At 50.9% G+C, this 14,684-nt stretch overlaps 1 protein-coding gene across 1 annotated transcript; it reads right to left on the bottom strand.

The window, feature by feature from the left end:
- HROB (homologous recombination factor with OB-fold) lies at window positions 1–13,067 on the bottom strand. The gene is made up of 10 exons (XM_081028514.1): window positions 13,016–13,067; window positions 12,790–12,840; window positions 9,183–10,358; window positions 7,845–7,928; window positions 5,785–5,925; window positions 5,086–5,194; window positions 4,803–4,888; window positions 4,315–4,440; window positions 2,821–2,938; window positions 1–871 (listed from the first exon to the last, which is right to left on the bottom strand). Exons 3-10 carry the CDS (start codon window positions 10,302–10,304, stop codon window positions 780–782), a joined length of 1,878 nt encoding a protein of 625 aa, XP_080884640.1. The 5' UTR covers window positions 10,305–10,358; window positions 12,790–12,840; window positions 13,016–13,067; the 3' UTR covers window positions 1–779.
- Between the last annotated feature and the right edge of the window lie 1,617 nt (window positions 13,068–14,684).

The raw sequence follows: 14,684 nt of genomic DNA, 5'->3' as shown, positions 1-14,684 counted from the left end.
GTGGGGTATTATGGGAACTCTCTGTAATAGCTTCGTAATAATTCTGTAAATCTGAGACTGTCTAAAAGGAAAAGTTGAAAGAGAAGGGGGAAGCAGGGAGGGAGAGAGAGACAGACAGACAGAGAGAGAATGAATGAATGAGAATGAGTAGCTTGGCTCTGCTCTGGTCAAAGCACCACTGGCAGGGCATATAGGATAAGCAGCAGCGAGGGTGAAAAGGAGAAGGAGGCAGTGAAGCAAGTGGCTGCTTTATTTTAGAACAAAGTAGCACAGCCGCTCCCCTGCCCCTGCACTTGGGAACCTTGGATACAGCTGAGCTGGGCAGCTACAGGCCTCAAGAGACAAAGCAGAGGCAAGTCTGAGTGTGTTCCTTCCCTGCCCAGGGGAACAGGTTACCACTGCTGTGGTGTGGCTCCTCTAGGACCCTCAACTGTCCAGGAACTAGGGAGTACAGGAACCAGGCCCAACATCCTCTAAAGTCAAGCTGAGATGAGAGAGTGACACACTTTCCCTGTCACAGGAGAAGGAACGATGCACCCCGGGGCTTAGCAGGGCAGGAGGGCCAGTCCTGGGCTGAATTCTGGTGTGCCAAACATGATCCAAAGTGACGACAGTGCAGACCCCGAGGGACAAGGCCGCTCTCAAGGAAAGCGACCAGGGCGCAGGCAGCCACAGCAGTCCAGAGCTTTGCCTGTTCTCCAGTCATGTTGGTCTTCCTTTCTCCCTTGGCTATGATCGCACACAACCTGACCTCACTTGGGGGCTCAGAGACTGCCTGCTCATGGCGGGTGCCCTGCCTTGGGGTAGTCCCAGCTGCTGATCCCGCAGAAGAAGTCCTCAGGGAGCTCACTCAGGAGTCCATCCAGGTCATCTGCAGGGAAGAACAGACGGTGAGTAGATTGAGTGACAACATTACGGCTCCACATGACTCCAGTCCAAGGCTCCTGCCTTTTTGGAAGGCCTGGTCCCGGCTGCACAGTCAGGAGGTGGCTCTCCCTGGGCACTAGTGCCCGAGCCAGTGGGCCTGACCTCTACCTTCCCTCTGCTCCCCACATACCCACACATAAAAGGTAGGGGCAGAATGCCTGGGCCGTTCCGCTGAGAGAGAGACTCCCCTTAGGCCTCAGTGGTCCTTCTCCTTCCATCCAGAGGCACAGTGCCTGAGCAGAAAGGCTGCAGGAGTCCCCTGGGGCAACCCTCTTATTGGACAGTGGGAGAAATAGGCTGGGGAAAGCCGTTAGATGCGTTCACAATCACACAGTGCATTAATCTGGTTTCTCATCTGAAGAGGGGGAGAAAACATCATCCTTTTCCCCAAAGTCCCTCCGTGGGTGTAGGGAATGAAGGTAACTGCTCCTGACTGCGGTTCTCAGATGGGTGCTCATGTCTGAGTATTTGGAAACCAGGCTGACCTCAGTAATCCCTGTTGCTCCGATTACTGTTAACAACAGCAGCTAACGCTTACTGAGTGCTTGCTCTGTGCCAGGCACAGGGCCACACGTTACACTCATCACTTCCTTTACATCTCAGAGCCCCTTCACAGAGCATGTCGTGGGAATTGCTGTTACAATCCCCACTTTACCCCAAAAGAACAGAGTTTAAAGAGGTCAAACCACTTGGCCAGGGTGACCACACCTAGGCTCCGTCCGATGCCAGATTCCAACTAGAAAACTCTCACTTAATGGATGGGACCAGGCAGCCAGCCATAGGAGTAAGTCAGGCTGGAAAGTACACCTGCAGAGCCTAGCTCCCAGTCTGGCAAAGAACACTCAATAAACACTGCTGCTGGAAGGAAAGCAGTTGGTTTCGGGGTACTCAACATTTAATTAGCTGACCAGCACTGTTCCAGGGAAGTAGGACTGGAATTTGATTATAACAAAAAAAAGTTGCCCCTCACTAGCTGCGCTGTGACTATTTGGAGAAACATTATGTTAAATGAAGGGAAACGAGCTGTCGGGAAACTGGGACTCAGGGTAAGAATTAGTATTTGTGTCTCTAAGCCCTGTCTAGCCACCACGAGCAGCGGCCTGCATGGCAGATATAGCCCTACAGCGGAGACGTGACCCCAGCCACAGTAGTCTGCAGGCCTCTCCTCACTCTTACTCCCTGACTGCCAGCCACCTTGTCATCAAGTTTACTTACAAGGAAAGAGTGCAAGGTTCCAGAGAAGATTTCAGCATAAGGGGGAGATACTTTTTCATAGGATATAAATAAATGGGTTTTGTTTTTCAGCCTTGGTCTACTGTGAATTTGATTAATGTGGACAGGGTTGAACTTGTGGAATGAAAAAGCCAAGGACCAGATGTGGACTGTGTTGGTTTCACCTGGGTGACGCTGTCTTCTGAGCGACAGGTTGGCCTTCCCCTACGAGGTCTGTATTTGGGCCTCTCAGGTCTGTACCCTGGTCCCATCCTAACCACATGGATGTTTGACGCCTCAGTTCTGCCTGGAGGGCCCCCGAGCTCAGTCAGGATAGGGAAATCTGCCTCTGTGGTCTGGACATCAGCCCACAGGAGACTCATGGTGTAGCACAAAGATGGTGCCAGCCCGCCTCCTCCTTGTGGCTAAAGCACATGGCCTGGCAATGGGGGAGACCAGTGAATCGTGCTCTATTTGCTTCATGTGGCCCCTATCACACTACACTATTAATTAGTCTGCGGCCTGCAGCCTTGCCAGAGAAGACGCCACATCTGATTTCTGTAAGATTCCAGAAGCGCCAGACTCACAGAAGGAGGAAGATGTAGCCAGAAGAATCTGGCGAAGCTATTCAAAGGGAAACAGGAGAACCTCTTCTGCTCCTGTGTGGGCCGACTGCCGTACCTGCTTCTGGGACTTCTTCCTCAGGGGATGCTCCTGCCTCTGGGTGCTGTGCTGTGCTGAGGCCTTTCTCAGGCTTCCCAGGCTCATGCTGGAGGCTGCCGTGAAAGCTTCCTGGATCCTGGAGACAGAGGATCCCGTTACCAATGCTTATGCCCCTGAAACCCCTCTGGACGGTACTGTCACCACCCCGACAACCTCAAAGGAATAGATGGAGGCTCAGAGAAGATACGATGGAGGAGTGTGGCGGGGGCCAGTCACCCAGGCCCACGCCGAGGGGAGGGAGCTGAAAGGCCAGGCACCCAGAAGAGCAGATAATTAGAAACACAAAACAGAAACAAAACAACCCTTGTGGCTGACTTTCTTTCCTGATTCTGTGGATATGTGATGTTTTAGGGAGTCAATATAACTGGAGCAGAGGGAAGAGGCCATTCGGAAACACACTGAGGAGTTAGCCTGGGATTAAAAATTAGCTGTTACCAGTCCCCAAACTAACTAACATACGGACAGGTAATTAAAATTAGTAACTAAACCATTAACCATGGTTAACCCTGGGGAATGGGAGTACAGAGGTAAGTTTCATGTTTTGCTTTATACTGTGCCATTTCAGTTTTTTTCAGTGAGTATGGATGACTTGAAATTTAAAAGAAAAATAAAGATGATATTTTTGAAGTGGAGTGCTTTTGAGAGAATGTGGATGGTTAAGGGGAAAGATGGGGGAAATGGAAGTAGTAAGTTAGAGCTAAAGGTGTAATTTTACTAGAAGTTATTGAGTCTAACCCACTCGTTTTACAGATAAAGCAACATCAGGGGAGGAGACAGGACTTGTCCAAAGTCACATTACAAATTACTAAGGTCTCCTGACCCCCGGGTCAGACCATGACAACAGTGCAGGATCCCAGGAAAGGTGGGGGTGGCCACAGAAAGGACACTGTGTGCCAAGTCAAGGCCAGGCTCTGCTCTCTCACCCTGGAGCAGAGCTGCCTGGAAGCCCAGTCTGCCTCACTTTCCAAAGGGGGTATCCTCACCTGAGTTCTGTGAGGGTGCCCCCTCCCCTAGCAGAGCTGGAGGCCAGGAGGGAAGACACAGAGCAAATGCTGGCTCACCTGACAGGCCTTTTGTAACTCACCTGTTCTCTGCATGACCACCTGTAGCAGATCTGACCCTCAGTCACTTACTGAGGACCCCCCCCCGCAGTGGACCCTCAATTTGGTTAGTTCTCAAATGACTCCTACCCTCTCCGATGCTCAAGCCTGCCATCAGACACTCAGGGATTATCAAGAAGCCAGCTGTTCCTCTAGGTCCTATTACTGTGCCATCTGGCAGGTGGCTGGACCAGGGACAGGAGGAGACGGCCCTGCCCCCAAAGGCATCTCTTCAGCTCAGGTCAACTGCCCCTTTTATACCTCTGCTCCTCGGGGTGGGGGAAGGGAAGAAACCAAAAGATTCAGGCAGAAAGTGGCTTTACCAGTCCCCATTCCATCCTGCTCCTCTTACCTTGGGAAAGGGTTGACATGGCTTGAGGACGTTCCCATCCCCAGAATCTGGGCTGTAAATATGGACCAGGTTGTTGGGCGTCACGTTGAGGTAGTGGTTTCGGAGTGAAGGAGAAAACACTCCAATCTAGAGTCGAGGAAGGGGAAGGTCAGTGCACTGACGGAGCACTAGGTGCTGTCAGATCGCCACCTGGCCCCTGCCTGCCTCTCCGTTGGTGGCCTCTGTACCAGGGTCACACAAATCACTCCTGCCCCAGCCCTGGCACCAGAGCAGAACCAGTTACCCTTCCCTCCTTCCCGCACAGCACAACGCCCCATAACCATTCACTCCCGAAGACTGGGTGTCAGGCCTTTACCCAGCTCCAGTAAGCTGGGCTCCAGCACCAGCCCAACCACTCTTTGCCAGGGCACTGGGAGGGAAGGGAGCAACACAGACAACTCGGGGGGGGCCTCCTCCAGGGCAGGAGGGTAAAGAGAAGCTCCCCATACCTGCTTTAGCAGCAGCACTGAGCCAGGCTTCAGCTCATTCTGGCGTGTCTCGAGCAGCAACCTATGCACCGTGCCCTGCATCTCTCCTGCAAATACCACATGGCCTATCAGTCTCAGGGTCAAGGGCAGCACAGTGACTGGTTTGGGCCCTGGCTAGAATCAAGGGAAACGGGCTGCTCACTGCCTCAATTTTTCCATCTGCAAATGGAGAGCGTGACGCCTCCTCACCTCCTGACCTGAATGAAGGCCACTCATCAGATACTCCCAGGACATAATTCCTCACCCGTGGGGTCCTTGAAAACTACACTGGCGTCCATTGCGCTCCGAGTCAGGGACTTGATCATCACTGCCATGTTGGGGACCTTGTTCCTGGGAAGCTGCTTCAGGGCTGCCTGTTTACAAGGAGAGGCATTTGCTGAGCCAGCCATGTCTGGCCTGTTAGGTTCCCAGGTGGGCCAGGGCAAATCAGGGGGGACGGACGGTGGGAGGGGGGGGCAGAGTACAGGTGTGGTGATGACCTTCCTTTGTGGAGATCAAAGAGGCAGTTTAAAGGGCTCATCCCATCTCCCTTCGGCAACCCTTCATTTCTCTCCCCGTCTCCTTTCTTTTCTATGTATTTACATAGAGCTCCATCGTGGCAGGCCATGGGCAGGGATATGGGCTAACATGTACTAACACGTGTCTGCAATCGATCCTTGACCTCTGGGGAACTCGAAGGGTAGCAGGGTGCTTACCCCACCCCATCCAGAACCTGGATGTGCAGAGACATGCCCGTAACCCACTCTCTCCTTCTGCCTGTGCCCAATACTGTGGATGGTAGTGAAAAGGCAGGTGAGTGAAAAGGGATTTCATACTGCTGCTCAGAACAGGCCTGGGGTAAGAGGGAGCAAACAGAAGCCCCTTTCCTAAGGTGGAGGAAGGCAGTAGGTTAGTGAAAGGGATAATGATCTTTCCTTCGGGTCTCAGCATCCAGGACCCTTACCTTCCGCAGCACCATGACAATGCTGTAGCTAGAGAGGAAGCAGGTGGGGTCTCTCTCATCCAGGCCCAGAGCAGATTTCATGGTCAGCCAAGGGCCTCGCCCAAAATCCTCCTCCACCAATGCCTGGGAACTTGTAACAATCTGGCACCACAAAGCAGAGGGGGAGCCTGTATTAATGGGTCCACCTTGCTACAGACCTCAACTGAGACAGGATGGAGAGGTGGGAGAGAAAGGACAAGTTCCCTATAGCACGGCTGCCAGTTTCTCCTTTCATTTATCTCCAAGGTCAGAAAACAGTATGTGAAATCTGGCACATATCACATCTTTCACTTAGCAGCAACAGCAAAGATACTCTTTATTTTCTTGTATTTTAAATCAGGTCCTGACTTTAATTATATTGAAGCAAAAGACAATCCATGCTTATCTCTTGTATTAGACTTGAAAAGCTTTGGGGGGGCCGGCCCAGTGGCTCAGGAGGTTAGAGCTCCGTGCTCCTAACTCCGAAGGCTGCTGGTTCGATTCCCACATGGGCCAGTGGGCTCTCAACCACAAGGTTGCCAGTTTGATTCCTCGAATCCCTCAAGGGATGGTGGGCTGTGCCCCCTGCAACTAAGATTGAATATGGCACCTTGAGCTGAGCTGCCGCTGAGCTCCCAGATGGCTCAGTTGGTTGGAGCGCGTCCTCTCAACCACAAGGTTGCCGGTTCGACTCCCGCAAGGGATGGTGGGCTGCACCCTCTGCAACTAGCAACGGCAACTGGACCTGGAGCTGAGCTGCGCCCTCCACAACTAAGACTGAAAGGACAACAACTTGAAGCTGAATGGCATCCTCCACAACTAAGATTGAAAAGACAACAACTTGACTTGGAATAAAAATCCTGGAAGTACACACTGTTCCCCAATAAAGTCCTGTTCCCCTTCTCCAATAAAATCTTTAAAAAAAAAAAAAAAGAAAAGATTTTGGGGGCCAATTCGGTGACTCAGGTGGTTGGAGCGCCGAGCTCCCTATGTCGAGGTCACTGGTTCGATTCCCACATGGGCCAGTGAGCTGTGCCCTCTACAGCTAATATTATGAACAACGGCTCTCCTTGGAGCTGGGCTGCCGTGGGCTGCCGTGGGCTGCCGTGGGCTGCCGTGGGCTACCGTGTGCTGCCACGAGCAGCCAGCAGCCGGCAAGAGCTGCCATGAGCTGCTGAGAGCGGCCAACCAACTGCCTCAGCCGGGGGTAGCGCAAGGCTTATAATACTGCATGGGCCAAGGAGCTGTGTCCTACACAACTAGACTGAGAAACAACAGCTTGAACAGGAGAGGCGGGGGGGAGGCGAAAAAAGGGGAGGAAAAAAAGTTTTGGGGTTAGGATGCCCCCACATACATTGATAGGCTTCCAGAGTGCCTGAGCCATTTTGAAACTAGTCATATTTTATTTGAGATGCCTCTGGCTTTAACCATTAACCTTCTTATATTAGAAAATGCTCTAATTCAGATGAGTATTTACTGCTTTGATCTCAAATGGACTGGTGGATCTGTGGAGCTGCAGCAAAGACAAAAACTGCTAGAGAGAATTAAAAGTAAAAGGGGATCTCAGGGCAGAGCAGGTGAACCAGAATGCCAGGAAAGAGGGGGGTTGGGTTTCACCCACCGAAAGGGAACCCACTAGAGGCAAGTTGAAGGCAGATCCTTCCCAGCTTAATTCCCAGAAATCTGAAAGGAAGGGTTCCTGAGATACAATTTCCTAAGACTTATTCCACTCTCCTCCTGAGGAAAGATGGAATCAGTTGGGCCTTTCTTTCTTAGATGGGAAAGAAGGCTGGACCCATGGCATTGTTAACGCCTAGTTGGCATCAGAATAGCCTTCACTTTACACCAGTAAAATTGCCACCTCCCCAAACTGCCTTACCCAAATACCCTTTGGTGAGTGACCCCAGGGAACAGACCTAGCAGCATCAACTCTGGTTCTCAACTCTGGTTCTCAACTCCAATTCTCAACTCCTAAAACATGCAGGGATGTCTCTCACTCTTTAATGATGCCAGGAAGATAACATTTGCTCAGAATTAGTTACCTCTGTCTGGAATTTAGCCAGAGCACCATGAGTCGGAGTCTGGGGCGTGGAAACCATGATCTCCTCCAGATTTTTCCCACTGTGCTACAAAGGGAGAGGGAGAGAGGAGAAGGCGAGAGCAAGCTCAGCAGCTGTTATGTACAAGTGCAGCTTCTTGTATGGGTTACATAATGAGTTAGGAAACTATCAGAACAATTAACACATATTACATCTCTCCTAACGAAATCTCAGGAGCCTCGTTGGCAGCTCAAAAAAGACACTTTGGGAATGTGAGGAAGCTGGAGATGGCCCAGGAGCAAAACCCAGGGCTTCCTGAAGGGGCAATGACCTGAATAGAGAGGCCTGCAATATGAGAAGGGACAGCTTTCCACACGCCCTTTCTCAGGGCCCTAACCCTGCCCTATAGAGATCCAGCCCCGGTGGAAGGCAGATGGCCTCCTAGGATTTCTCTTCAAGTCCTAGGGAAGAGCAACTAACAGGCAGAAACTGCTTCAAACACCTTTAAAATGCGAGGATAGGGGAGCACCTACCAAAACCAGACCAGATCCTCAAAGTCCAGGGATCTGGGATCTGATCCAAGACTAGTTTGATGGATCCTGTCCTTCCACCACTGCTGAAATCTGACCTCTCAGCACAGCCCCAGCTTCCCCACGTGACCCACACATTAGCCACAGTGAACTGTGCTGTGGCTCTCCGGGAGCAGTCTGCTTTTATACCTCTGTGCCTCTGCACTCCCTCTTCCGTCTCCCTACTGCTGAAATGTCCTTCAGAACCCAGCCTTCCAACACACACACCTGTCAACGCATACTCAGCCATTCAAAGCCCACGCAGCAAGCCCAAGGAGCCCACTGTCTCCCAGCCCCCACGGAATGACCTCTGCTCACACTATGCGTTTTATGTATAATTGTTTGTTCGCATCTGCTTCTTCTATTACACTGTTAGCTCCTTAGGACAGGAACGATTTCTATTTTAATCTCTGTATTCTCAGTTCCAAGCAAATTGCCCAACACATGTAAGTCCTTAGCAAATATAAGTGAGTGAATCTTCCGACCCCCGTGCTAGCAAACAGTAGGTGCTCAACAAACATGAAAATTGTGCAGTTCTTAGAGCCTTAAGCACCCCTCTCACGTGTGGTTTTTCAAGCATGCAATTCTTCCCTCCCACTTCTTTTGATTCTTCCATAGCTTTGAAGACCCTCCCCTTCTGCACTTCCTTCCTTTACTCCCTCCAAGAGTGAAGATATTCTGGGACTGGACAGTGCTGCGACTCTGTTTCTCTCCTTCACCCCTCAATGTCCTGGATGGCTCTGGCTACTTCCAGAGAGACGCTGTCACTCACCTGGTGAGGAAGGATCCCTGCTGGGCCAGGGAAGCGGCGTGTTTTGGCTTGGGTGGCAGTTCGAGTGGGCTGCTGCGGTGTCCGGTTGGCAGCAGTGACCAGCTGCACCAGGTGGTTGGTGACTACGGGTGTCTGCAGAGCTGCTTGGGAAACCAGAGAGGAATGGGGGCCCTTTGGGGTGATGATAGGTGATTCGACAGAAGACATTGGAGCTTGAGGCTGTAAAGGCCCCCGAGGGAAAAATCCAGAGACAGTCCTTGAAGGAGTAGAACAGTTTGAGTTGGGAGTTCGTGGTCCGTGGAAACGAGATTTGCCACTCAAGCAGGCATTTGGAGATTGGAATGGCTGACTGGGGCCATGATTTTGAGTTCTCTGAATAGGGCTGCCAGTAGCTTGGAGAGGCTGGAGTGCTCGAAGAGGGGGACCTTTGGGAGAGACTTCCCATTGGGGTTGCTGAGCGGGAACTGCTGAGGCAGTTGGAATAGGAAGGTTACCCGTGGCACCAGGTCTCAAATGGGGCTGTGGAGTCCCCCCCACTGTGGAGTGGACAACAGAATCTAGAGCCTGATTCTGTTCAGGAACTGACATGATACTAGTTATGTGGGGGGGAGGCATGGGCCCCTTTTGGCAAGATCTGCTCAGATCAGCTACCCGAGCCTTTTTAGCCAATATTGAGTCTTCCCGCTGTAAGGTGGGCAGAATTCCTGTGGCCACACTGCCAACTCCAGGTTCCAGCTCCATGCCAGGCCCTTCCAGCTCCATGCTTGCCAGGACCTTATCAAATTCATCTTGTTCAGGTCCCTCAAAGCCACCAATCACCTGCTGTTGGCTCTCGAAGGTAAGCAGGGGGTGGGAGGACAGGGGTCTTGCTGGCTCTCTGAGCACCTCTGTCAGCATCACTCTTCTGCTGGAAGTTGAGACAGGCTTTAGGGAGGTGGTTCCTGTGGAAGGTGGACACCTGACAGCCCTGAGCATGCTGGAGGTAGGAAGGCGGAGTCCCAGGGCTGGTAGGCCCGAAGCCTCTGAAGGAGCAGTGGGGCCTGATGGCAGATGCCTGGAAGATTGTGCCTGCACGGTCTCTTGTGGCCTAGAAGACACAGGCCTGAGGCCTCCAGCATTCATAGGCTGTGAGCCTGCAAACTGGTTCTCTGCGTCCTCCACAGCAGACAAGAAATCCTACAAAGAAGCAGAGACTGTGCATCATGGCATCTGGAAATCAAGAAATACACTGCTTTTATTGTTTCAGGCATGTGGTGTGTATGTATGTGCAGATATACATAAGCAAGAAACCAAGGCATGAAAGGCAATGGTGGAATTTCTCATCACCTTTGACCTTGCCCATGAGCCCACCCAGGCTTCTACCAGAAACATTCACAGGTGAAGTCTTCAGGTAGCTTCTCTCTCTTTCTTCAATCTCAGGTGTGTGTGGTGGGGGTGGGCAGTGGTGGTAGTGGGGGAAACAGCAGGAGAAGCAAATGTACCAAGACACACCAGGGAGTCAAACAAATCATCTAAGATCACGAGAAAACTAGCTTTCTGGTATCCAGCCTGTGCACTAGGGATCTGTCCAGCCGGTCACGCTGCTTGTCCTCAGCCCATTCCTCACCCCCGCCACACACACACTCGCATGCATGCACCTGTGTGTGCGGCCTTCAGTAAGCCAGAGAGGCCTAGTAGGCAAAACTTAAATATAGCTTTTCAGGGAAGTTAAATTAAGTATGGATTCCAGTTGGGAAGCAAAGTGAAACTGACACCTTCAAGAGCAACAGACCTGTTCTGAGGATGATTTTGAGTTAGAACCACTGATTTAACTGACAGGAAGGTGCCCTCCCCCCTGCACGCCCTGCTGCCGTACTGGATTGTCTGGGTTAGAGAAACGTTTTTTCCTGCTTTGTGTATTATCAGGAGAATAGCATATTCCAGCATAACTACATTAGAATATAATAATAATAATAATAATATCAGAATTACTACAGCATAAAATCCTGATGACCCTGGGAGTTGATGGATTCCTTTTCTCAGGAAGAGCTCACTCTCAGACATGATGTCATTTGCCCTGGGAAGGGGGAAAGGGACTGGTCATGGAACAGAAACTTGAGCTGTCAGACTCCTTTACTCTTAATTTCATTACCAGCCTAGCGGTCCTACCATCACCTGGTAAGACCCAAGAGGGTCACTGAACAGTCACTTTTTCAGATTGTAATCACACATCTCCAAAGCTGAAAGACAAAGACACATCTCTTTGACAAAGCTGGCAGTTTTGAATTATTTGTAAAAACGACAATCAAATCCCCAAGTGACAACAAAAACATCTAACATTTGAAACCTCACTGGGTGCCAGATACCATGTAAACATTTTACCAGAATTCTCGCAATAGCCCTATGAATAAGTGGTGTTATTATTCCTGTCTTATGAATGTAGAAACCGAGACTCAGAGAGCTTAAGTAACTTCACAGAACCAGGACTAGAACCCTTATGTGCCCTTGTCACTATGTCCTAGGGCCTCAATGAATGAGACAAGCCAGAGACTCATTTTTAAGACGTCTGAGGAAGGCCATTTCCCCCCTTCAAACCTCAGGTTCCAAAAGCCTCAAGGGAACAGGAGTCTGGGGCTGGGGCTGCCAGACGGGTCCCTAATGCAGCATTCACACTCGGCACCAATTAGGCATCTGGACAAATTTTAAAATGTGATATTGAAAGCCAAGCACTGGGAGAGAAAAAGTAGGTTTAGGTTTGAATGGCTTGTCATCAACAGAGCAATTTTATTCTATAAATGTAGTTTAGTAGTTGCCATGTATGTTAGATTGGTGTCAGGGGGCCAAGACCTCATCCCGTATGTTGGTGCTGTAGTCTTAAGAAGGTTCTTTACCTTTTTGGGCTTTATGAACCTAAATCCTATCTTTTTCTGAAAAGGATTTGAGGTCACAATCCGGGACCTCCCAGATGAAACAATAGCTATTAGATTTAAGAGAACTGTGGAGATCTCTAGTTCAGTGGCCTCCGGCTGCCCCCAGAGGTTAGAAATACCCTTGCCTGGGCCCATCACCAGAAATTCTGATTTAATTGGTATGTGGTAGGACCTCAACAGGAGTGATTCTAATGTACCAGCTTCAGATCTAATCTAATCCCTCATTTTCTGACGAAAGAGAAGGGAAAAGCATTTGAGGCAGAAGAATGCCCCTCATACTGCAGAAGATAAAAATGGAAGGCCAGAGAATGAAGTCATTTGCCCTGGCTCACGTAACCAGTTGGTGACCCCAGGCCTCTTGCCATCCAATTACTGTGCTGTCTCTGGCTCTCCATAAACTTTCTTCCCACCTCAAGTGTGTCATCAAGAAGGTGATTCAAATCATCCACACTACACAGCTTCCAGGCAAGGGCCCTTATAATTTAAAGGTATGACAATCAGGCAGCTCGTCTCGCTGGCTTTTTATTTGTTTCTAAGACAGTTAAGTAGGTTGTTTACATTTCTCATCACTTCTCAGCCTCTCACAGACAAAAAAGATGTACATATCAAGTAAAAGGAGATGTGCAGACTACTCCACAATGTTCCTGTCCTGGGTATTTACATCTTAAGACCTCCTCTGATCATCAACACCTCCTTACCTCATCTTCAAACTCCTCTTCCACAGCAAATAGCTTCTGCAAACTGCATGCCTGAAAGGAAAACAAAGCAATCTAGGTTGGAGGAGAAATACTGTTTGCAAGTACATTCTGTCCTCACTCTGCTTCTTCCCAATTCTAACAAGACCATCAGGTGTACTGTTTTTGGTTTGTTTGTTTTGCTAGTGTTGGGGGAGGAATAAGGGATGAGAGAAGAGATGGGATTTACTTAAAGACTTAGATGATTGAATCCCGTCTCGTAAAATAATCCACTGAGATCTGCCTGTATTAATCGTGGAAGAGGGGGTAGGAGGCAAAGGGAAGGCTGCCAAAGGGAGCATGAGTTATTCTTTAAACTCAGCGCTGTGCACATGGGCCTAGGGATTTTGCAACATCCAAAGGTCTGGCCTGAGGAACCTTTGTCAGACATAAGACAGGACCATAAATCCAAGCATGCCCAGCACAGTGGGCTTGTTTCTAAAGGCAAGCCAGTGGTTTTCTTCTATCTAATGCCATGTCCAAAGGCTAGGGTCCCAGGAAGGTGAAATGCCCCAATCCACAGTTCTTTCTTTCTAGGCAGCAGGGCTGCCGTGGCCAGCTCTTGGATGTGTGTCACACTCAGAGCCAAGGGCTGTGCCTAACCCCAGATGCCAGAGCAGCAAGAGCTACAGTTAGGACACCTACGCCTAAGTGTCCAAGGCTCAGAGTGGACGGGTTGCGGGGCAGGCGGAGGCCTCAGAGGCGTGACGTTTGAGCCGCACGCCCCTGATAGGATGAACAGGAGTTCTCCAAGAAGGGATGGAAGGTAACAGGAAGAAAACAGGCCCGGAAGGCGGTGGGTGGAGAAAGCCTTCCCAGGGTCTCCGGGTGCGTCCATGCCAAGCCCTGACTCGAGCCCAGGTCTCCCACCTCTCACGTAGACCCTGACCAGGCCCTGCAACTCGCACGGGTGAGGGGCTGGAACCCGGAAGGCAGTTAGCCGACCCCGGGGCCTGAAGGCCCGGCGGCCCTGGGCGCGGCATTACCATGGCGACGGCTGGTGGGCTCCAGCCAAAGGGTTAGCCGGTCAAGCCCCAACTTAAGGGGTCGCCGGGGCCTCGGACTTGGCCTGGAACGGGAGGGTCGGAGTCCGGGCGACGTTGTCTCTGGGGCGAGGTCGAAGAGGTCTCTGCGAGCCGGGCGGAGGCCCCGGGAGGGTCGCCGGGAAGCCGAGGGCCCGTGCCCTAGGCCGCATTCGAAGTCGCCGCCACTCCAGCTTCTCCGCCCTCTTAAAGGTGCGGGCCCATTTCTATCCCTCCGACACAAAGGCCCTTCATCCTCCAGTCTTCCGCCCCGGCCTTAAAGGGAAACGGATGGGCTCTCGGTCGCCCCCCAGCGGCCCCTTGGCCCGGGTCGACTGGTTCAACACGCGTTCCGGTGAGACCCAGGTTGGCAAACTTGGGCTCGTTAGGCCCAACGACGCCCATCCTCCTCTGTTGTGGTAAGCACACTAGGGATTAGGTACTTGAACGTGACTCTCATTCACACCACAATCCACCCCGTTGGTTTGTCTGTCTGTTCATCTATTTATCCATCAATCCATCCATCTATCCTTGCAACATATTTAAGCAAAGATGTTATCGGTCTGGCTCTTCATCCTTCATGTTTCAGGTTAGATCTCAGATCTTCCCTGTCACCCATTCTCTCAAATAACATGCCTCCTCTATCACAACTATTTTCTTCTCAGCAGTTTTCATAATTTATAATTGTCATGGTTTACATCTTTATTGTGTGCCTTTCTAACTAGAATCTGAGCTCCCTGAAGGCAGGGACCTTGTCTAGCTTGTTCAACCTTGTATCCCCAGCACTTAGCACAATGCACAATAGAGCTTATTGAATAACACAACGGCTACCTTGTA

This window comes from Rhinolophus hipposideros (assembly GCF_964194185.1).
Source record: "Rhinolophus hipposideros genome assembly, chromosome: 20".
NCBI lineage: Eukaryota > Metazoa > Chordata > Mammalia > Chiroptera > Rhinolophidae > Rhinolophus > Rhinolophus hipposideros.
This window is presented reverse-complemented; position numbering and strand designations above follow the sequence as displayed.